Source organism: Anolis carolinensis, chromosome 5 (genome assembly GCF_035594765.1).
Source record: "Anolis carolinensis isolate JA03-04 chromosome 5, rAnoCar3.1.pri, whole genome shotgun sequence".
NCBI lineage: Eukaryota > Metazoa > Chordata > Lepidosauria > Squamata > Dactyloidae > Anolis > Anolis carolinensis.
Window position 1 is genome coordinate 142,417,490 of NC_085845.1, and position 25,391 is coordinate 142,442,880.

General features: G+C 36.1%; 1 protein-coding gene across 12 annotated transcripts in view; it reads left to right on the plus strand.

Annotated features, from left to right (window-relative positions):
- dock4 (dedicator of cytokinesis 4) overlaps nt 1-25,391 on the plus strand; it is a 329,858-nt gene that overhangs the window by 194,673 nt on the left and 109,794 nt on the right. For all 12 annotated transcript variants that reach the window (XR_010006703.1, XR_010006702.1, XM_062982447.1 and 9 more), the window contains 10 exons: nt 649-737; nt 5,662-5,787; nt 16,213-16,337; nt 17,075-17,237; nt 19,199-19,305; nt 21,006-21,162; nt 22,526-22,623; nt 22,720-22,803; nt 22,896-22,996; nt 23,992-24,073. Coding sequence is in view for 10 of the 12 variants with exons in the window: in XM_062982447.1 (XP_062838517.1) it covers nt 649-737; nt 5,662-5,787; nt 16,213-16,337; nt 17,075-17,237; nt 19,199-19,305; nt 21,006-21,162; nt 22,526-22,623; nt 22,720-22,803; nt 22,896-22,996; nt 23,992-24,073 (1,132 nt within the window). In the remaining 2 variants the exon portion in view is untranslated. The remainder of the gene's footprint in view (nt 1-648; nt 738-5,661; nt 5,788-16,212; nt 16,338-17,074; nt 17,238-19,198; nt 19,306-21,005; nt 21,163-22,525; nt 22,624-22,719; nt 22,804-22,895; nt 22,997-23,991; nt 24,074-25,391) is intronic.

Genomic DNA, 25,391 nt, shown 5'->3' on the forward strand with positions numbered 1-25,391 from the left:
TTCTATCAGTTCCAGCTTCATACGAGGACATGAGAGAAACCTCCCACAAGGATAGTAAAAACATCAAAACAGCAGGGAATCCCCCGGGCAACGTCCTTGCAGACGGCCAGTTTTCTCACACCAGAAGTAACTTGTAGTTTCTCAAGTTGCTCCTGACACAAAAGAAACTTCTCTGAAAGCCTTAAAGGATCTTCAAAGTGGCCACTACCTGCATTGAATCTTCCTCAAAGCTCTTAAACCTTAAACAAACAGCTTAAGCAAGATGTTGCTCTGCAAGTCTCACATTGTTATAATTTCTACCCATTCCTCTCTATTGCTAATCTCTTTGTCTAATCAGAAGGCTGTCAAACATCAAAAACCAATATGATGTATATTGCACTTTTTGGTTGGTTTTTGTTGCTTTCAACCAGTCCCAAACTTGGACTTTGGATACATTCTTAGATTTTATATTTGTATAACACTTCACTTAAGCATGTTACCTTAGCCCTATTGTCAGAATACTCCACATACAAATGGATATTACTTCTGTTTTGCAATTGAGAAGATATAGTATTGATATGTGTTACCTAATTGGAGAGAGACCTAAATTTAGAACATTAAATACATACTCTGGTTTATAAAATGTTTAAAACATTCCTTCTTTTGCAGGTGCAACACAGAAAGTGATTGGTATCAGATCCATGAAAACATCATCAAAAAATTAAATGCTCGTTACAACCTAACTGGATCCAATGCTGGTAAATCCCTTTCTTGGTTTTCTTGGAAAAAATTGAAATGCTACTCTGATGCCATAAGTGCACATTGGCAAGCAGCATGAAATTGCATATTCCTCCAAATCCCTCCTCAACTTTGATGCTCTCTTGATTGCTTTACAATTCTACGTGTATTTATTTAAAATTCCACAGTTGACAATGAGAATGAGTAGAAAGTAAATGTAAATAAGATGATATAGTTACTGTCTTGCATGGTGAACTACCTCATATGGACTTTAAGAGAATAGGGTAGGAATCCTATGTCTGTTTTCTGGATGTTAGTACATTTAATAGGATTAGAATATAAGTACATTGAGTAGAAGTGAGTAGGATTGCTGTCCATGATATAACCCTGAATATATGGGAATGCCCAATACCAGTGAACTCTGGTGATATGAGAGGTTGGAAAGAGTTAATGCTCCTGTAGAGTTAATATACTGAAATCTTAAAACATGTCAAGGATATGTTATATGCATTGCATTTAAACTTTGATGTGCACTAAATTGACTTCTATATTATATACCGCTAATCTAAAATAGTATTCTATGACTACCTTTAATTAGCCAAATGTCACAGAGGCTGGTAGATAGATGTGGGTAATTTATGTGAATTTTTCATGCCAGTAATGCTTCTGTTCAATAACTAAGAGTTCACTGGATGAGATGTAGATAATTTTTCTGCTATAATTGGAACTATCATTATAATGCTGAGAATGCATGTGTGCTCCCAGGAGACATATGATGCTTAATGTAAGCCAGAATCAAGCTATAACTTGATTTATATGGCATGTATATTCTTATTAAATTATAACCCTAAAATAACTTCACACCAAATTGACTACATTTGATTTTTTTTTGCTGGAAATGAGAGGGGAGAAGTTTTAAACAAACAAAACATTGGTATGGATTTTTCTAGCATCTCATGGAAATATATATCTCAGTTATAGATAGAGCTGCTCTTGACACTCACAATATTCCTTATATCATTTGTATACCATATGACCAAAGTAAGGAGAAATGGAATGAGTCTCAGCTTATACCTTCAGGTGTGCTTGCATTATGGAAAATCTGGAAGAGTTTGAATCAACTCTATGCAAGCCTTTGCTTCACACTTCTAATTTTATATATAGTTTTCCATTATTTTATCTTTATAAATTAAGATATCTTTACTTAATTAACCCTAGAAGATGTAAGCTCCATTGAATTCAATGGGGCATATCCGGAGGGAAATGTAGAATAGAACTGTGAATGGCGTTTATTGAAATTTTCTTAGTGACATTATTTTCCTTACAGAGTGATACACACCTCTCTCTTTTTAACAAATACAACTACAGTATAAGTAAATATCCACTACAGATGACAACCCACACAAAAATCAACACAGAAAATAAAACAAATCAATACACATACATACATACAAAACATACATGCTAAAATAGGACTATCGAGCAAACATAGAAACTAATCTGCAGACCTTTCACACTCTGTTTTTTTTAAAAAAATCTAACTACTATAGTCTGCTCCTTTTAAGAAATATTATATAGTCACACTTCTACTTTTAATAACAACATCTATTATGGTCCATAGACCCATCAGATAACAAACAGTCATTTTGAATTCTCCCATCTCAGGAGAAGTTCATTGTACAAGATACATCTACATAGTTTCAAGTGATATCCCTATCAGAGATTAGTTGCTTCTTCAGCCTTCTACTTCTACTTTTAATAACATACTACTTGTTCACAAATCCCACAATTGATGAATCTTCCTCATTATAGTTATAGCATTGCTAAATCCCAATATTCCTCTTCTATCAGAATACTCAATGTGTCCATCTCAATTAGTTCACAAATCTTTCCCAGCCATTATAATAAACTCTCAACTTGTGTTTTCCATTTGGTTTTCAATTGTGAAGCAGACCATACAGAAGTTTCTCTCATTCACATTAGTAAACAATGTATTTCTGGCCCATTTACATGCATTTAGTCAGTACAATATTTCTTAATGTAATATTTTAGTTTCTATTGATGCATACAGATGTTCAGGACTGTGCTGCCCAAGGTTATCCTTTTTCTAATCTATGAACAGTACAATCTCGCTTATCCAACATATATGGGCCTTTTGCTAATCAGTCTGCAACTGATTAGCAAAAGGCAACCACCTTGACTGCTCTATTCTCAAAATTCTGCAAAGCTAGTTTATTTCGCAGTTGAAAGTGAAAATCATGAAGGCTTCTTCAGAGACTTCACAATGCAAATACCACAATCACATAATTAACCATGTCTTGACATTTTGCAAAACCTAACGTTAGCTGCCTAAAGTGGTTGCTCCATTTTAAATAATTTCAGACTATCTTCAATCAGGCTATCTTGCTTCACTCACTGTCCAGGTTCAGCAATATATCAACACTGCTTAGTAGTTTATACTATCCCTGACTAACATCCGTAGAGTGCCTTTGTTTAATTACTTTACACTCTTGTGGCAGGATATTAATCTGCCATTTTAAATCCTTCATTACACTTCTGGGGCAAAGAGATTATGTATATTATATTTTGATGTGTTTAAGTATCAATTGTCACTGAAGGTTTCACTCTGAAAGAAATTCAGAGAAGGAATGATGCTGAGATCTGGTGATTTAACATAAATACACACAGCGTGAATGCATCCCTCTTTGTTCTCAATAAATGAAAAGCCAGCACAATCAAACTTTGGCGGAGACAATTTTTGTGCAGCAATTATTGCTCAATTAGGTTTAATTTATTGCTCGATAGTGGAATAGAAATATGTTTTAGGTTCAAATGTTTAGATTTTCCTATTTATAAATTTTTAAAAACTGCAGCACTTGGAAGATCCTGAGTAGTGTCTTAAGTAAAAAAGGGATTGTCACACATCAACAAAGAGAAATTGAGTACTTATTTGGGCATAGCAGCATGGCCTGTGAAAAGGATTATATCTCCTCGATAGAAGAAGTACCAAAGGAAATAAAATATATGAAGTTGTGTCACTGATTGTCGGATAAGTGAGACTCTACTGTATTATATTTATTTATTTATTCCGCACTTTATCTTCCCAAAGGGGACTCTGAAGTATTCTAATAAATGCCAAAGTATTCTAATATACCCATGTATGTAAGTTACAATCATTGCAATGATATCTTGCACTGACAAAATAAATATTTGGATACAGAACTGTGCATCTCTTGGAATTCTTTTCAATCCATATGTGAGATGGTTTCTTGTGGTCATGAAGAAGCTTTGTTTGTTGAAGAGGTTGATGAGTCCTCTTCAAATGGAAACTGGGCTGTCAGACTATTCTAGTGCTACAGCATCAATGCTAAGATCATATTTCCTTGCAGACATATACTATGGCAGTTGCATTCACCCATAAATCACTATTTTGTATTCAGGTAGCTGTTACATGGCATCACACCTCTCTCAACAAACTATGCTTTGAGGATGCCCTTGGCATTCATGTTATACATTTAGACAAGGGAACTCCCAATGGGGAAATTCACAACTTTCTTTCCTCGGGAGCACATCATATTCCAAGTATAATTTGGGACAGCAAGGTTATTTGTATGTTTGTTGCCATTAGGCAGTTATCATCATAATACGTTTTTTCAAATTACATAAAAGAATGACCTGGCTGACATCATTGGAAAATCCTAGTACTATACTTCCAACACATTCTAGCTGTGCCCACTATCTACAACATATATTGAAGGAATGGGTATTTAAACAAGTATTTTAAAATGCTTGGCTGCTAATATTTAGTCCTAGGCTAAAAGCTGCCTTTATGATAGTTATACTCCTGCTTCCTGGACAAAAGAGGTTCCAATGGGAACCTGAAACAGCTGAAAGCAAGAGGCTGGAAAAACCTTTAAATGTTAATTATGTTTAAGGTTTTGAATTTTTAAGTATTTAAGAGAAATAACAGGATTAAATGGCACCAGGAAGTGCAGACTTTCTTATTATTTTAGCAGATTTCTTATATTTAGAAAGAAATTGTTTGTATAGCAATTATATTGTCTCTGAGAAGGCATTTTTTCAGCCAATGAAATTACTCATCTAGATTTATCTGTTAGATGGTAAGAAGTGAAGGACAGTCATCAACTTCTTTTAGGGATGTGCAATAGTGCTGGTGTCTACACTGTCCTACACTTTTTTTGGTTCACATCTGCATTTTCTAATACAGTGCTCTCCAGATGTTTTGAACTATAATCCTGATGATAGTTGTCCATTAGTGCTGACTCATAGGAGTTGCTGTCCAAAACATTTAGAAAGCAATAGGCTGGGGAAGGTTTCCATTATTTGGGAATGCATTGAGAAGCACATGATCAGGTCTTTGATGTTAAAGGATGTAATACAGATGTAGCCAATTGCCAGGGTTTGGTGGATGCTGCACATCTGTGGAACTCTGGAGAATTTCAGCCATGTATCTTCTTATATCCATAGCCCAAAATTTACAATTTTATCAGGTTTGTGTCCTCCAAATAGCCAGTAGTACCCTTAACCGAAAGAGTTTGAGAATATTTAGGATCTTAAGGAATGCAAAGGAAGAATTGCCCATTTATTTAGACCCAGTTCTATTTTCATGTAATGTAAGCTATGGTTTGGAGTAGGTACATGAAGTTGCTGTAATCTGTGGGTGTATCAGCCATTGCTATTAATGTTTGCACAAGTCCCTTGAAAAATGTTGGCACAAAGTGACACTCACCTTTCTTGTAGTAAAGACTATGCCGACATAGAAATTGGATATTGTATGAGCACAACCCTGCAAGTTTCTGATGTTAGTCTGGAATACTGTTTCTGCTTTTCATGAGTACCCTCCTTATATACTCCACATCTGACCATTCTTGTATACATTATATATATGGTTCTCATTTTTCTTTCCCTCTTTTTCCTCTATAGGCCTGGCTGTCTCTCTTCAACTGCTACATGGAGACATTGAACAAATCAGGAGGGACTACACATCCATGTTTACCCATGGAGTTTCTATAACAAGGAAGTTGGGCTTTTCCAATATTATTATGCCAGGTAGGTTAAAGAAGAATGCAAGATAGATAGATAATATCGATAGAAAGGTAGCTATGAAGAAACTGTGTTGTCGAAGGCTTTCATGGCCAGAATCACTGGGTTGCTGTGAGTTTTCCGGATTGTATGGCCATGTTCCAGAAGCATTCTCTCCTGATGTTTCACCCACATCTATGGCAGGCATCCTCAGAGGTTTGTGAGGTCTGTTGGAAACTAGGCAAGTGGGGTTTATACATATGTCTGTGGAATGTTATATTATAAAGATTATATAATTAAATACCAAAGTCAGAATCAACTGTGTCATAGTTGATTTTTATGTTTCGTTGTAAAAGCTGAACACTGAAAAAAGCTGACAGGAAAATAACCTGCCGATTTGAAACATGGTATTTGAGGGGGATTCTGCTGAGATCATGAACTCCTAAAACGACAACTGAATGAAGAGCAGTTTCAATTAGAACACAAATGAAGAAGAAACTCCAGCTGGACCACATAGTAGTCAGCTGTTGGGTTTCCAAATCTAATGCCATTGCTTTGAATCTCAGGGCATCATCTCTGGCAGTTCCCTTGACTTGAGGTTCTTTGCTCTGGCATACAGATCCGAGATAAGTGGCAATACCCTAAGATTCATTTCCTAGCCATTGCAGGCACCCCATCCTGACATCAACAAAAGTTCCCACATGATTAGGAAGAAGAAGCAAGGGGATCTCCCATCTTCTTACTGGTCACATGAACCCTTCTGTTGACATTGGCACAATCCATCCCTTTTCCCTGAGCAGAAACAGGGTGATAGTGTCAGTGTCCTGTCAGGATAGTGAGCTGGTCCAAATTGATCTGATCCAGCAATCCAGATTGCCCCAAAGCTGCAGTGAGGCAATTTGGAATTGGTCAAATATGGTGGAGACAGGCAGAAGTGAATTCAGGGTGAGTCCAGGTTTTCTTGCCAGGTTTTCTTAGCCTTTGGTCTTGAAATTTCATTATCTTGCAGTCCTTATTGTCGATCAATAAACTTCCAGTCTGTGAATGATAAGAGCACAGAATCTGTTTCCCATCCCCTGAGATTCTGTCAATAATGTTTAGTTTGTATCTTTCTAATATGGGGTGGGAGAAAATTGCACAGAATGTCAAACCAAGCAAACCCTAGAGAGGAACCAACTAAATCTAGGTAGGTAGCAGTGGCCTCCCAAGAGGGAATAGTTGGGTTTAGAATGAAGAAAGCTCACAGGACAGTTGGCAGAAGGGTAAGGGAGCAAAATATGAAAGCACCTTGATTTAGGAGAATATGCAGCATCTGGTCTGTATAGATGGAAGTGTGAGTGAGAATTTTACTTCTGTGAATCACACAGGTGGCAGTTTTACATAAAACAATTGTGTAATTGTTAATAGATAATCTTTTGGGCTTGATTTTTTGCTTGAGATCTTGCAGCCAAAAAGGATTCCTTTCTTAGTGTTTCATGTAAGTTACCTATTTGTTGTTCAGGTTCATTCCCTTTGCAATATTCCCAGATTAATCTATCCAGAATCTTATGCAAAATTCATATTGTTACCCCATAATCAATTCCTGATGCTTGTTTGATTCTGGATGAAATTCTTTATAGATGAAGCGGTTTATTTCTTACAGTCAATAATAATTAAATTGTCAAAACCTCTGGTTAATTTGTATAGCTGCATTCTCATCTTATTTCCTAGAGTCAAGTTTCCTCCACTGAGTACTCAAAGAAAAAAAGAGATTTATTTAATAAAATATTACAATGAGAATATTATCTTGTATCCAGTTACTTGAGAGTAAACCTCACTGAGTCAAGCAGACATAAATTGTGACTCTGAGTCAAGTGCTCCCATCTTAATTTAGTTCATATCCTCAGTTCATCTTGATTTTGTTTTGTTCTCTCTATGAGATAATAATGTCAAGCAGACTGAAAACTGATATAACCAATGCTAACAAGTAATACCTTTTACCGAACGCCAGGCATCCTTATTAGCATTGTCCTATTCTTTTCTAGCAGTACATGATATAGCACATTTTTCTTTGACTGCTATAAATAATTTTCCTTCTCTCGACTTCCCATTGTGAGACAAAATAGTGTGCTCCACCACTATGAAAATGTACATTACAGTCAAACAGTGAGTAGCTGACCAACCACCAGCGGATTTCTGCTGCTTGGGGCTGTGCAGCTTAGGCTGTAATAGATTTTTCTTAAATATAGATTTCAGCGTAGTAGTTCATCAACTCCATAATTGGCTTCATGCTTTTGTTTGAATACCACAAAGGGCTGCAAATGAGATTTTTATTGAATGGTTCTTTCCTGCCATAACACTCATGAATTTCATGTTGCTAATCACAGCCAGACAATATATATAGGAAATAAAATAAAATAGAAGGGTGCCATGTATATCTAGATTCCATAAATAATGCATCATACCATTAAAAGGTGTGCTGTTTTACCTGGAATGGGACCCCATCTGCACAAAGCTTTGAAAAGTAGTGCTCACTAATAACTTGAGTGAAAATTCCCAGTTTTATCTGGGGAAAGGAATTTATCTAAAAAAAATTCTCTCTAGGAATTTACTCCTCCCAGATCTCACGCTTAACTTTTTTTATGGGATCACAAAAGAAATCTGAAGGGTAGGGGTGGGACACTATTTTCCAATATCCGAAGCACATACTTTCATTTTCTGCCGAGGAACCCATGTAATTAAGCAATGCAGCATAGTTCAGATGTTGGATGTGAGCACCATCTACAGGGAAGCATTTTCAACAGAAAATATGCTCCTTCGGAAATCAGATCCTGTATTGTTTAAGTTTAACTATGTGATTGTGCCAGTTTACCCAAAAGGTAAAAAGAAAGTGTTTTCTTACATTTCTGTTAATTGTAGGTACTTGTTTTAAAAGGCTTCCGATTTTGAGATCAGGCCGAAGCTTGGAATGTATGAATAATGCTTTTGGGACTTAACATTAAGTGTCAATAATGAAATACATTGCCTGATATTCACTGTACTTACTTTACATTTTTCTCCTTCCAAGTTTCTACTGGTTAACAACTGTGCCCACTTCCATAGAAGTAAAGGCACACAACTTATTTCTAAGTCAACATGTTTGAGTTAGGAGACTGAATTTCTTTTTAGGCAATTGGTGAGATATTAAATGTTTTGTATCATTATTATTATTTTTCATTCATTTCCAACATGTTACTATATACCACCAACAAAAAAAATAATGTAACTAAATTTATGTACCATATAGACTCAAGTATAAGCCGAGGCACCTAATTTTACCACAAAAACCTGGGAAAACTTATTGACACGAGTATAAGACGAGGGTGAGAAATGCAGCAGCTACTGGTAAATTTCAAAAATAAAAATACATACCAACTAAATTACATTAATGGAGGCATCACTAGGTTAAATGTTTTTGAATATTTACATAACACTGTAATTTAAGATAAGACTGTCCAACTTTGATTACAGTATATATGTGAGTATAAGCCAGCCAGGACCCTCACTCGAGAATTAAGCTGAGGGGGGCGGGATCGGCCCTAAAAAGGGCTGAAAAACTCAACTTATACTTGATTATATACGGTATTCATGTTATTTATATTTATATGCCACCTGTCTGCCAAAGTGGGAGTCGAAGCTACTCATAGATATAATTAGTTAAAACAATACAAAGGAAAACAAAACAAAACCAGTATAATGTTGTTACAAAATGTAAAAGTAAAAAACAGACTGTGCATTCGAGTTTCCTCTATGAAGGTAATTAAAGATTAAAACTCTACTTGAATAGAGATCTCTGCCTACTGGCAAAAGGAAATTTGGGAAGGAGGACAAAATTGACATGTTTCTGCTTGTTTGTTTTTCCACAGAAAACAGACTTCTCTGAATCTTGTCAGAACATACAGTTCACTCTCCTCTCCCTCCAGAAAGAGAATGTTTCATAAATCAATACAATTTTTAAATAACACACTATGGTTAATGGTTTCACATGTGGGTCTCTAAGAACAAAACTGGATTAGAAACCATTTATACAAGATTTGTTCAGAGGGGATTTCCCTTTGCCTTCCTCTGAGGCTAAGAGAGTGTGCCTTGCCCGAGGCTACACATTCGGTTTCCATTGCTGAGCAGGGATTTGAATCCTGGTCTCCAGAATCATAGTCCAATGCTTAAACCACCTTAACACATTAATAACACAAAGCAGTAAAATAATTTTAAAATCACCACATTCATTTTAAACTTCTATCCATAACAAGTGGGCAAACTATACTAGGAGGTCAGAATAGTTGCTCTCAATTTGAACAAATAGGAGTGTTTTCCAAAAAAAACTGAAAATGGGAGTATGAGAATGGGTTTGCAGCTAGAGCTGAAAAGTTAAAAGCCCTGGGCCTCAATTAATATCAGGAATCCTGATAATGATATTGTTTGTTGCTAAAAAAAATCTTCCACACAATTACCAATTGCATCTGTTGCATCTTTTTAAAAATCTTTGGCAAATCTCGATTTTCTTTGTCTTTGCTGTTCAATTCAAAACTACCAGACATTCTTTTCTACAATATTCACATAGAAGCTGCAGGGCACTTGTTTCAGCCTCTTTCCCTGTCCTAGTAGATTTCTTACAAATCTAATAGAAAGTATCTATCATTTTTGACCAATCAGGCTATACAAAAGCACTGAGAAAGTCATAACTTTGATGATGCAACCCAGTACTGTTCTCACAACAGTAATATTATTTGGTGTTTCTAGGAAGTATTTCTTGTTGTTGTTGATGATGATGATTGCGAAGTATATACAATGAATTAGAGACCTTTTACATTCTTCTTACCTGATGCTTTTGTTGCAAAGATTTTCTAATTCTGTTAGCAACAGGAAATAAGTTCGGAATATTATAGTTAAGTAAATCAGACCTGAAATATAAACACACATGAAACTGTAATGCCACCTATAATGCTCTGTGTTTAGTTCCTGGTTTTTATTGTTTTTCTTTGAAAAAAGCCCCTCTGTGTGCCAGAAAGATGAAGTAGCACATGAGCGAGTGTCTGATCATTTGTGGCTAGTAGGTTCAATACATACATAATTGTTTTTATCTTACCCACCCCTTCCATTCTTTTTCCCCCCCATGGCCTTGATTTATTTGTTGTGATAAGAAATGGGGCAATAAAGGGGTGTGTTTGAATGACAGGGTTGATGAAATGCTCACTATAACTCTACTTGATCCCTGCCCTGCTTCTCTGACAGGATGGGAAGTTAGATAAAATAATGTGCGGAACAGACAACAGGTATTTCTGCTACCTTTACTCTGTAGCAGGAGTGGGGAATCATTTTCTATCCAAGGTCACTTCAGCTTGAGAATGATTTAGGGCTACATTTAGTTCACTGTCATCAGTGATGGTCCACACAACTGATATCAAGTATAACATCCCAGGAATTCAGTAGAGAACTCCTTGTTCAATCCCTGTACATGAGGTATTACTAACAGAATTATATTTAAAGAGGTCTTAGTAACTTCAGCTTTGTTGCTGGAACTGAATCTACTTTAACATGTGAATTGCTGGCTAAAAAAGCACCTGCTGTATAATGATCACTGTAACAACATTGGGATGAATTATTTCTCCAGTGAATTGTTATAGCAATTATTTCTTACTAATTTGACCCAATAGGATAAAGAATTGCTGCAAGATAAGGGACATTGTTTAGAATGGTTATCATGCCCATCATAGAATAGATTTCATTTAGTTCAAGGAAATTGGGTTTATTATTTGTGTTCTTAATCTGATTGTTCACCCTCACTAAAGTAGACCAACTGAATCAATTGATTCAGTGAGTCTGCTCTAGTTGGAACTATCAGTTGGATTGTGTGTGTATGTGTGCTTTCGGGTCACCTGATGACTTACAGTGACCACATGAGTTTTATAGTGTTGGGAAATAAATGCTCATGTGTGGTTTGCCGTTTCCTTGTTCTGGTGGCCTATGGCACCTGCCATTCCCCATCCCAAGTAGAAACCAAGGCAAGATCTTATTTAGATCCTGGTTGCAGAGGGAGAGAAGTAGAGGTAGTATGTCCTGGGTTTAATCTTTCCCACTGTGCTATCTTTTCCTTTGGTATCATGGATAATGATGATGAGTTTGGTGAAGAGAAGAATGAGGGGTAACATGATTGTATGCTTTAAATACCTCACGAAGAGAGAGCTGGCAACATTCTGTGGTGCCCCAGGGGGTAGGACCAGATCTAATAGTTTGAAATTACAAGACAGTGCCATATAGATAGATAGATAGATAGATAGATAGATAGATAGATAGATAGATAGACAGACAGACAGACAGACAGACAGACAGACAGACAGACAGACAGGTTTAGGACTTAAATAGTGGATTTTATCCGATCCATAGATAAGAAGTGCTATTCTGTGGTGCTCACTACCTTTAGCCACTACTGCTGCCATTTCCCTACCAATGCATTCAAAAAGGCCAGAGGTGGTGCCACAATGAAGATAGTATCGGTGGTCCATTCTTTTTAAAATTTCTCCAATGATGGACTAAGTCCTTGATTTTCAACCCTCTACTCAGAAAAGGGTAGTTCCTTTTTTGATAAGAGTTAAGATACAATATTTATACTGACATTGATCTATGGATAGGTTGACCCATTTTTTTAAATTGATTTTTGACTAAACTTTGTAGACTTATACATGATAATATACAGTAGTTTTCTATTGAATAGTAGATGGAACTTGACCTTAAGAGCAGTTTTAAAATGGAACCTGTTGCTTAGAACAGGGGTCCATAAACTTAAGGCCTCCAAGGTCATTTCTCTGTCCCCTGCCCTAAACTTTAGACTTAGAGTTGCCCTAAGTCCGAAATGACTTGAAGGCACACAACAACAAGAATCTTATTTAACTTGACTTTCACATCAGTCAAAAGCAGGCCCACACTTCCCATTGAAATACTGATAAATATATGTTGCTTAAAATTGTTCTTCATTTTAAATATTGTGCTATTTTTTCATTTATATTTGCACTACAAATAAGATATGCACAGTTCTTTTTGTTTTTCAAACTATAGTCCGGCCTCCCAACGGTCTAAGGGATCATGAATTGACCCTACAATAATGTGAACATGTGTATTAGGAAGAACCCCTGGCTTAGAGAGAGAGAGGTGGTGGGTTCTCCATCTCTAGATGAAGCTTGACCAGTACCTAATGGGGATACTTTAGATGGAGATTCTACATTGAGCAGAGTGTTGGACGTGATGAGGGCCAACTCCATGATCATAACAACTCTATAACTCTGGTATTAGAGTTTCAGAAGAAATATTGAACTGAATAATTGGTTATACAGTACTTTTATCTTCTACTTATTTTTTTAAATGAAATTGCAAGGACCATTGATTCCAAGAATAAAGGGTGAAAATATGTGGATTCTCATGAACTGGTTGTGATTTTCCTGGAAAGTGGTTTTTAAAACACCACTCTTAGAAATACTGTTCTTAAGAAGATTTCTTTATAATTAGAGTATTTAGCTCCTTTTATATTGTATATGAAGCACCCATTTTTCAAGGTTTGTTGATTTCTTTTCTAATAAGAAACTCCTTCACGCTATTCCATTTTTTTAGAACGCAATAATTGGGTAGCTGACAAAAAGCATTCCATTATCTGAGTTCCTGTCTCCCCCTTTGAAATATGTTTAATTTGCAACCACGAGAGACTCTCATGAAAAGAAGTATACATGTAGACCATTCTGTGTCTTGATTGCATCTGTGTCCATGTGCTGGGAAACATAATTGGCCACAGGAATGCCATCCTCACACTTGAAGCAATACTTTGAATCATGCAGAATTTTTACTAGCTAATCTTACCAAGAGTAGAATTTCAAGATTGCTCAAATGTCTTGTACATGAGAGGGACCAGTTCTGCATTTCTGCTGATGAAACAGCAGGAAGGGTATGCTGTAACTTTCTCTGCACCCCAGCAACTTGCTCCATATGTTTGGGAATCTCTCTTTCATACAGACATATAGTAAATATTCAGGTATTTTCAGGTAGGACGTTCCATTGTGACTACAAACTATATCAGAGTTCTTCTGATTAAAACAGCAATTTATTCTTTCGCTCCGTATTTGCGGTATGATCCTGATTCTTTCTATAGCCTAGACACAGGCATCATCAGCCACTTTTCACTGGTTGGATGCTCATAGGGCATCTCCAGCCATTTTTTTCTAAACCTTGCCATGCAAGCTGGTGTGGATGCAGACAGAAAAAGACCGCCAAAATATGTGTTGTCCCGTGATCCAATCTGTTCCTTTGTTTCCAGTAGTTTCAATTAATGAGTCTTTTGTGTCGGCTGTCATTCTGCATCCCAACAGAACCTTCTCCTTTATCTTTCTACATTACAGATTAGCAAATCATTTCACTTTAATTACTTGGACGCCAGATTGAAATATGTTACCCTTTTGCGTCTACAGTTGAATGAATCCTCTATGTTTAGAATCTAGAATAGGTCTGACACATTTACAGGAAGGATGAATTAGGAATTAATTGCTAGGTTGAACTAACCTTGCTTGCTTTTTGTCTTTAAATGTAACATTCACCGTCATTTTCATGTTATCTGTAACATTCATTAACATGGTTTAATACTTTAAAATTAGCAACTAGTGTATAATGTTGCGATTGGTGCTGTTTTGCATTTGGTTTCAAAATATTTCCTAAAGGTATAAAAAGCAAATTGCTTCATTCTTGACTTTTTGTTTATGTTCATAATGCCTTTGATGACATATTAAGCAAAAATATTCAGCTTTTCACTGATGGAAAAAGTCAGAATAGGGATTAATTCGATCCCTTGAAGTCTTTAGGGAAGTTATGGTGCCCAATTGCCCATCATGTATGAGGCTATGCCCTCTGGAGCTTCTAAGCATGCCTCTTGCCATAGCTTATTGCAATAGCTTAATAATAAATATTATCTCATTAACGTTTTAATCAAGGGCACAGTGGAACATCCACGTTTTTAGGTCTTTACAAAAAGCTTTGTGCAAAGGAGACTGTGTTTACCGCTTGTGCCTGCCCCTCAGCAGAAAGAACCATTTAACCTAGACTCATGAACTATTGAATGGCCATCTGTCAGGGGTACTTTAATTATGCTTTTCCTGCATGGCAGGGAGGGGTTGGACTAGATGGCCCATGTGGTCTCTTCCAACTCTTTTATTCTATGATTCTATTCTTTTCTGATTTGATATGTATTGATTGCAAAGTTATATAGTTGCTAAGAAAATCTGCCATCTGATGGTATTACTAAATATCAACATTCTTCAAAAATGTCATACCACACTGTTATAGCATGATGATTCCACTTTAACATCAAGGTTCCATCATATAGCATCCTAAGATTTGCTAATTGAGAAACAGCTTTGAAAATTCTCTGTTATAGAACTGCAGCTGCTCACCAAACTACAAATCCTTGCATTTTGCAGGATTTATGCTAAGGTAGCACAGTTACAATTCAGTGTACTCACAGCAGGAATCTCAACAATACAATAACTACAAGCATAGGTTTTACCCACAGTTGTACTCCCAATGCTACAGGAACGTAATCGTTTCACATACAACCTCACTATCAAGCCTCCCCCGCCCCAATTATTGGTGATGGGATGAAATAATTATTTCTCATGACAGCAATGTAAGGAAGATACTACAAAACACATGTAAAAAACACAATGCCATAGCATAACTAATCTGTATAGGTAAAGGTTTCCCCTGACGTTACGTCTAGTCATGTCCGATTCTGGGGGTTGGTGCTCATTTCCATTTCTAAGCCGAAGAGTCGGCATTGTCCGTAGATGCCTCCAAGATCATGTGGCCGGCATGACTTTATGGAGCACTGTTACCTTCCCTCCAGAGCAGTACCTATTGAACTACTCACATTTACATGTTTTCAAACTGCTAGGTTGGCAGAACCTAGAGCTCACCCTGCTTCCCACATTCAAACCGCTGACCTTTCGGCCCGCAAGTTCAGCAGTTCAGCAGTTTAACCTGTCACACCATCAGGGGCTCCACTCAACCTCAGATGGATAGATAGATAGATAGATAGATAGATAGATAGATAGATAGATAGATAGATAGATAGATAGATAGATCTCCAATGATTGGAATAAACGCATCATAATGTTGTGCTACTAGGAAAACACTGAAATATGAAATACTTATCCGATAGAGCTTGTGTTCTGATAATGTGACTGTCATAATACAAATTTAATTGTACTGTGAACATTCTTCATTTTTTTTCAGCCAGCTCTACTTAATTGCATGCTTCAAAAATAGTGAAAGCCAGAGTATATCAGAAGCACTGTGTCCAATTTTTGTTGTTGCTTCTGTTGTTTTTTTGTTTTGTTTTTAGAAAGAAAGAAAGAAAGATTGAGAGTATGTTGTTTTTGATTTTGTCCCCATCTCCCATAGGTGAAATGAGAAATGATTTATATATCACGATAGAAAGAGGAGAATTTGAAAAAGGAGGAAAAAGTGTGGCCCGGAATGTGGAAGTAACAATGTACATTGTAGACTGTGGTGGTCAAATTTTAAAGGTAATGTTTCTCTAGACTTTCTTCTTCAACTTCCCTATACTTTATTCCAAATAGTTCCATTCTATAGCTTGGGGACAAATATTCAGCTGTTTCGTTGAAAGAAATGTATAATGTAGATATTAATTGGGTAAAAATAGTAGTAAATTTAAGCTGGGTCTTTTCCGCAATGGACAAGTATAGCATTAGGATTCCACTTGGTCAGCCAAGGAAAGTGAAATGAAAATGCAATGCAGATGGAATATTTTCATTTCAGTTGAGATGAACACCAGCATTTTTTGTTGCTGCTGCTGCTAATAACATGTTTCCCTTGCAACCTTTCGGCCTACTTCCCATGCTGTTTCAAACAGTCCAGTTTCAAACATTTTATAAGTCTCCTTCATGTATTTTATGTAGCTTAATCCCAGGTAGCTGCTCTTAAAGGTAGTTTGCAGACAGCATTTGGTATTCCTGGGATGGTTCAATAACAAGAGCTGTCTTAAAATTTCTTAGTGCTTGATAATACACATTTAGTTGCTAAATCCTAAGGGAGCTTAATTACCTAAAAATGTTAATGATCAATTTTTGCTTAATCATGAAAGTGGTGATGCTCGGCTTACCTATCCTTCTCCCATTATGGGAGTTATGGAGAATGGTTTTCTTGTGGTTTACAGAAACCATTTGTGTCTTGTTTTCAAAGAGATTGCCCATCTGTTTTACCAGTGAAGCAAAACCTTTAACGTATTTGTTTTCTTCATTAGGATTTTATTTCCTTTGGCTCTGGAGAACCACCCGCCACTGAATTCCACTCATTTGTGTTGTACCACAACAACAGTCCTAGATGGGCTGAGCTGCTGAAACTTCCCATTCCTGTGGATAAATTCAGGGGAGCACACCTTCGCTTTGAATTCCGACACTGTTCCAGTAAGACCTATTCATAAGTGATAGTTCTTTGACGTTGTATTACACTGTGTCAGAGGACTTATGAAATGCTTTTCATACCGGCTGAGTTATAATGAAGCTTCTAGTATTCGCAGTCTGAGGGGGTTGGGGTTGGGGTTGAGTAGGAGCTCGTTCAGCTGCCACCTTACAAACACCATCTATCAGTTGGCATGAACAGTTATGCCTTAGCAACATTCCATGGAAGTAGCTGTGAAGTTTTCCTTAATCTTTGTGCTGCTTTTTCTTTTGATAGTATTTGATTTACATTTTCTTAACTTTCATGAGGACAGGATGCAAATGGCAGACCTATCAAACAGAATGCAACATTGGCCCTCCAAGGGTTATGATCTATAGCTCTCACTGCCCCTGGCCAATGACAATGTTGATTTGGGACCCCTGAGAAATGAAATCCAAACTATCTGAAACTTGATGAATTGCCAGACTTTTATCCAGTGTGATAAGACAAATTATAGAAAGGGGGGGGGGGGGGAGAAGATATATTGGCAAGAATGTCTTCTAATTTTGCTTCAATCCTGGGCAAAGTGGTGATGGAAAACAGTAACAATTCATAGATGATGAGCTTTTAGAAATCCATGCCTTCCTTCATATGGTAGTCTATGGGGAAAATAGTTTATCAACATGACTTGATTCTCCTTTTAATTTATACTACACATGCCTGGCAAGGTTTTATGCAAAAACCACTGGATGAATTAGATACTAATGTTTCATGATCTCAAGACTCAAATGTGATGTAGTTTTGGATTTGGTTACAATCAAAAGCTTTGCTATTCATCAGATTTTTGTATAAAAACATTGCAGGTAGAGATATCAATAAAAAGTTTTGTTCTTATGAGACAGTACCTCCTAAGCATTCTTGAAAGCACATTATCTTGAGGCATATTCAGTTTTTGTCCACTGTATATTTGTTTGAAATCAAGGTATATGTTTTTCCTAAGTAAGTGACATGATTCTTTAATATGGATGTATCTAGGAATATATTATTAACTTTATTTACTACAACAATGTGAACATGTGTATTAGGAAAACATACACAGAAGACAAAGAACTTCTGCCAAGAGGAGAAATTCTTATCCTGGCCACATAGAATTATAGAATTATTCTTTGTATAGTTTTTTTTTTTTTAAACTATATTGTGAGTCTCTATATTCCTATATTGTGCCTCTGGTGGTCTCTAGTGGATTTCAAATTTTACTGAAATCAAGAAGACTTATGTGCATATATTGGTGCTGTTCATTGTTATTTGTGAGTGCTAGGCAGTGACAACACGTTTTATTGATTAGCCCATCGGCCGTATCAAAAAATGTAACACATTGACATACAACATACAACCAGAAGTTAAAATAAAATAAAATAATTATTCAGAACTAACTTGAATAACAACAATGCGGTGAGTGCTAGGCTACAGGTAACGCAATGCCAATGAAGGTCTGCTACTAAAGTTGAGCTTTCTTCCTCTTGCCTCCCCTGCTATAATTTTGCTTGCCACAGCCTTTCCAAATTTCTTTGGGGAGAAAGAATATGGGGAAGGGTTGCCAGGTTGCAGTGGGAGGGCAGATTCACCCTTCCTCCAGTTCTTCTGATAGAGGTCATTCCATCAAAAGAACATCCTCATTAGATCCATCCTTAGTTTTGACTGTTATAATTGCTCTGAGTCCCCTCGGGGAAAGAGGGCGGTCTATAAATCATCATCATCATTATATTAGGAGTGTGTCCTGTAAGTGTTTTGGGGGGTTTTGAAGTCAAATTAGGTATTGCTCACCAAGAAGAAGTTATTTTGCCAGCATCCTAGTAGCTATGATATCTTGGTTATTAACTGTGAGCGAGTGTCGTAGTGTATGTGTAACCTTATATTCACTAAATCTGTGCATTTATCATTTCCAGCTCGGAATGTGGTGGATTTTTAATGTATATGTGTGTTTCAGCAAAAGAAAAGGGGGAGAAGAAGTTGTTTGGTTTTTCTTTCGTTCCTCTGATGCAGGAAAATGGAAGGACGCTGCCAGATGGCACTCACGAGCTCATTGTTCACAAGGTAATTTCAGTAAGAAATCAGAGAAATGAAGTTTATTTGCAGGAATACTCCAAATGCCTAAGGCTGCCCTTAGATTCACGCAGATTGAAGTAGCTCCCAGAATACTATACTATACTATACTTGTTATTGTGTAAAATAGCCTTTCATCATGTCGTTTCAAGCTTATGTTGTTGGTTCTCTAATTCTTGTTTTTCAATGCCATATCTTGTGCTGTGAATAATTTCCCTTGTTCTTCAATCGCATCATTTGCTATATCTAGACACTCAGCTGGGAGGGCAAGCAAATCCTTACTTTCTCCCCCCTCCCCTTTAAATGACTATGTGATTTTAAAAAGGTATATAAAAAGCACTTCTATTATATATGATCTCCTTTTATTAGTTATATGAATTACATGAAAGGTGATTGTATTTTCCCTTTATTAAAAAGGGTTATTGAATGTTTTAGGCTGGACCTGACCTCAGTATTTTAAGATGTTTGAAGGGGTTTTAAATTGAAAGCATGCATGTCACTTCCCTTATCATGTTGTGTTTTTGAACATGTTGTTGAAATAAAATAAAAATATTTAAGGACATATGGCAACAGCAAGTGAGATCACACAAAGCATCAGTTTCACCATGCAAAAATTTGTGATTTGTTACAGGCCTAAATTATGCTTAAGCATAACCTGGAAAAAATGCATTTTCCAACTACCAAAACCTAGTATTAGACATTAAATACTGAAATACTTTTATAAATATTTTCTAGAATGAGTTACTTCTTTAAAAAAAACAATATGATGTTTTTGCAAGTAGACTGTCAGCTAGTAGCTCATTCATTTAAATTGTATTGTTCTTTTGACTCTATGCTCTGTACTTTATTGACAGTCTCTCTGTATAGAATCTTTTAAAAGCCTGGTTCAAATGCTTTCAAAAGGTTTACATCTTCCAGTCATATAACATCATGTGATAGAAGAAGCAACATTAACCTTTATTACTGTTTCTTTTTTAAAGTTCAGAACACTTGAACCACTGTTTTATTTAGCACTTAGCACCATGGATGTGATGTTCAACGAATAATGAATGTCCATTTCCTAAAGTGACTTTGATGCTAGGTTTGAAGATAAGGGAGAAGAATGAAGAAGGGGAAGGAAATGAAGGCAGAAATTAAGAGAAGAAGTAATTATTGCAATTCACTATACTTGGGTTATAAAAGTGGGCATATCGAAGCAGGACCTTGGGACAGATGACCCCACTCAACAGAGAGAAAAAGTAACAGGGCTGGTTCATATATATAAGTATGAGATAAAACAATTAAATCATCTAATGGCACTACTATTTAGATGCAGTAGTCAAGGGTTTGGGTTTTAGTGCCATGGAAAGGACTTTTTGAGGGCAATTGTGAGACATCAGTTATGTCACATTGGGAAGTCATTGTAGAAGTTGACCATGGGAACTGGATGGGGGTTGAATAAGGAACTGATTGTTTTCAATGTGTAAATGTACTGAAAGTCATTGGATTTGAGGTCACTTAGGGCCAGTATGTCTGAAAGAGAATAGTAAAGATTCAGAACAGTACGCTGACAGAACCCGGTGGAGAGAGGTAATTATCAGATTTTATTGCTTTCCAATGAAACATAGTTTTACGTGACAGTTTTATTCCTCCTTTTATTTCATTTTTATGAAGTGAGCTAAAGTGCACATTTAATTTAATTGTTCTCGCAGTGTGAAGAAAATGTAAGTCTTCAGGATTCTAGTCGCTACCTCAAATTCCCCTTTTCAAAGGGACATCTTCTTACAAACAACCACCAAGTAGTAAAAACCACTAAGGAGTCCTTCTGGATTACGTCTTTCCTGTGCTCAACTAAACTCACTCAGAATGGTAACACAACATGTTGATTATTAAAACAGTGTAAACAACAGTAATGCAATGCTGGGCTTGTTAACATTAAGATGCTCTGTAAGGTGTTCTGTTATTAACCTTAGAAAGATGCAAACCATTGGTTCATCAGCTAGCGGAGAAAGAGATTTGTAAGACTACTGGTGCATAGAACTCAAATTGGCATGGGTTTAGTATAGTGGGACACATTTTTAAACTACTACAATTATGAATACAGATACTAATATTAGAATTGCTCATTTATTGTTATCTAATTTTAGTTTTATTTTAAAACTTGGTTTAGTGAGAGACAAATATTCAGATAGACGAGAAGATACTGTGATGTGCTAAGACCTTAGAACAGTGGTGCTCAACCTGTGGGTGCCCAGTGTTTTGGCCTACGACTCCCAGATATCCTAGCCAGTTGTTGTTAGGATTTCTGGGAGTTGAAGGCCAAAACGCACAGGTTGAGAACCACTGACTTAGAAGCAAGATGTTAGAAAGCAACATGTTACTTTGTGGGTCATATTCTGGGTGTTATTGTTACATACTAGCTATGGAGATATTAGCCATTTTCTATTTTATAAGGCTTTGAAGTATAAAAAGTATTAATTAAAAAACAACGTGTTAGTAGCATTTGACTAATGAGATAATGAAAATTAACACTTAACACATTCTAATATAGAGAAGATAAACTCATATTCTCAAAAAATACTGTCCTTCCCCCCCCCCCCCCGTGAAAGTATTTGTGGGTCTCTCTAGATCTTCCAGTGCAGTTCTGTGGTACACTTTTGACCCAAATATAGTTAAAGTATAAGGTTATTTATTTTCCATCATTTCAGGCATTCATAGTGTATGTGTTTTGGAACTCATCTCCGTGGAGAGGGGGTTGTACTGTTTAGCCAAGGTTCTCAGACCTTGGTCTTCTAGAGCAGTGGTTCTCAGTCTGTGGGTCCCCAGATGTTTTGGCCTTCAACTCCCAGAAATCTTAACAGCCGGTAAACTGGCTGACATTTCTGGGAGTTGTAGGCCAAAGCACCTGGGCACCCACAGATTGAGAACCACTGCTCTAGACAGAAGGTGACCATCGAGGTGTGCTGGAGGGCCTTTAGATTCTTAGAGAGAACATGTTAATCAAATCTGAGAATAATCAGCTAATGTTTTTTTTAAAAAACTTGTGGTCCCACACACATAAATGTAGTGGACTGATTAGATAAATACCGTCAATCAATACTGTATTACAATTTCATGGCTTCACTTCTGAGAGAATGTATGTTTCTCCCCTCTGTCTACCAGTTATTTCTAAAATTAATATTATATTTTTAACCCAGTGCTATTTATGCCATTTTGAATGTTTGCGATGCAGGGGACATGCTAGACCTTCTCAAATGGCGAGCCCATCCAGAAAAAATTGCAGGCTGCCTCTCCAAATTGAAGGAAATCGATGGGTCAGAAATTGTCAAGGTATAGTCTTTTTAACCTTTTATTTTATTTTGCCCATAACAACAAATAAAGAATGTTTGTAGACTAATGTATTTCTTAAATTTTCATTTCATCTAGTTTCTTCAAGATACACTGGACACTTTATTTGGAATTTTAGATGAAAATTCTCAAAAGTATGGCTCCCAAGTATTTGATTGTTTGGTAAGACATTATTCATCTTTTTGGTCTTATTTTAATTTTGATGACTGACACGTTAAAGAAATGAAATTCATTAACTTTTTTGTTATTCTTAGGTCCACATAATTAACTTGCTGCAGGACAGCAAATTTCATCATTTTAAGCCAGTTATGGACACCTACATTGAAAGTCATTTTGCAGGAGCACTTGCATACAGGTAGAACTATATCTATCTATCTATCTATCTATCTATCTATCTATCTATCTATCTATCTATCTTAGTAGCTTTGGTTTGGGCAATTATGAGTGATCTTTAAATGGCTGAAGGAAGGCCAAACATATTCATCAAAATTAATTGCTTTCTCTTGAGAAAAACTGCACTACAAACTTTTCAGTGAACCCAGTTCTCATAATGCCATTTCATGTCAAGCAGGCATCTGCCCCTAAAGCAAAGTGATTATATGTAACCTTTAAACAAGAGTATGATGAGATGTGATATTTATTTATATGCCACCTCTTCCCCACTTTGAGACTCAAGGTGGCTTACAAACATAGTTTAAAAATAACTTTTGAGGCATAGAGATAATAAAAATATAATTAAATTGTCAAGAACCCTTGTGTGCCAAATTTTCCTTTAGTCCAGTTACCCTACATGTCTTAAACTTTGGAAAGAGATTCCTTTATCTTCATGTACATTGCTTAAATTAATTCCCACTTATATTAAAGAGCTAGCTACATAGTAATACCAAAAGGAGTCTGAGACTGTATACACTGAGTAAATCGAGATGCCACATTACATGACATACATAAAAGAAGTTGATAGAAATCCAAAATTGTCCATTCTGTGTATTAGTTCTGTTTATGAAACACTTTGCTAAGTGAGGCTTGGTTGATTCCTTTGTTAGCTTTTAGATGGTTAGTAAAATAACTATATTTTCTGTTGAGCATTTACGGATGTAAATGTAATGCCATTTGATTTTAGGAGGGATACACGTTGTCAGTTGCTTTAATTTCATTTTTTTATTATTTTCATGGTTTTATTGTAAAGTGCTTCAAGCATATGTTGAGAAGAAAGGTGATTTGTATATACAATAACATAAATATGTAAAGCAGCACTAAAAATTAAATGTTTATAATCTAACGTGGGCTTCATGATTTTCTGCATTGCATTCAACCGTTCATCTTGGAAGTAAGTTTCATTTTATTTTCTAGAGACCTCATAAAGGTGTTGAAGTGGCATGTAGATCGAATAACAGAACTGGAAAGACAAACACACAACCAGGAAGTATTAAAGGTAACTAGGGATGAAAAGTCAGTTCAGGTTGGATTCCAGTACAAACTTTTAAGATTCACATTTTCCGAATCTAAACATAGACTACGTAAACTAGCCCTTTTTAGTCAGCAATGTACAGCGTGTTTCAAAATGATGGGCACAATTTCAAAGTAATATATTTCATGATGGCAGTAGGTTACAATTGCACAAAAATTATTTAATGAGTTATCAAGTTGTATTAACCATTTTGAGTGAGACACAAATCTAAAAATAACTCCACAAATATATCATCAGGCCTTATATTGCAGGGTCACCATCTTGCGAATGACTGATGCTAGGAACTGTTTGTGCACTAGGTGAGGCATCTAGCAGTAATCATTTGAGACTCCATACCCCACTTTTTCAAATGATAATAGTTTCATTCTTGATCTATTCATGGTTGCAGAGATACAGCAATTTCAAATCAGGTCCATCTTTTTGAAACACCCTGTAGTTCACAAAACTTGTATGTCTGAAACAGTGCATGTAAGACGTGTGTATGTTTTGAAAATACAGAAAATATTTAATACTTGTCAGTTGAAAAATGCTTACATTTGAAAAAGTGCTTTAAAATGAACACATTAAAATGTATACGTTAAAATGTATATACATGTTATTAAAAAACATATGCTTTGAAATGTTCCAAAGATATGCCCAAGGCGAAATGTGTTAAATCAAGGGTTAGTTCCAACAAAACTAGACTTATGGAATTCAGTGGGAAATACATAAGTGGTAGCTGCTACATCACATCTTTATTAATTGGATCTACTATATCTATCTATTGTACTATTATCTTACTCAGTCTTCTGTAACATGGAAGTCTTGTTCAGATGTGTTTTAGTACAACTTCGATGATCTCTTCATGAACACTAATGTAGTCTAGCACTTATATTTGAGGATTCCAAGAACATTTCTATTCAAATATTAACTCATGCTAGAAGATGCTAGCATGAATGGAACTAAAAACAGCATAAAGCTGCATATTCTCATGAGAAAATACTTTCTCACTTCCCTCCTGACAGACCACCCCCAAAACATTCTCAATTTGAATCTTTCTTTGGTCTTAGTAAGTCCCATTAGTACGGGCTAACACATTGCATAATTATGTAAAAAAATCATATCACAAGTATGGGGGCATAATTAAACAAGTATCTATCGAGTGAGTAATCCCTTTTAGTGATAGATGTGTTCATTTTTAGAGAGTACAATTAGTAGTTTTCATTTTTAGAAGACAGAAACTAAAACATTTTATTTTATATGCACCATTTCATTCTCTCTCTTATTTTTGCTCACAATACTG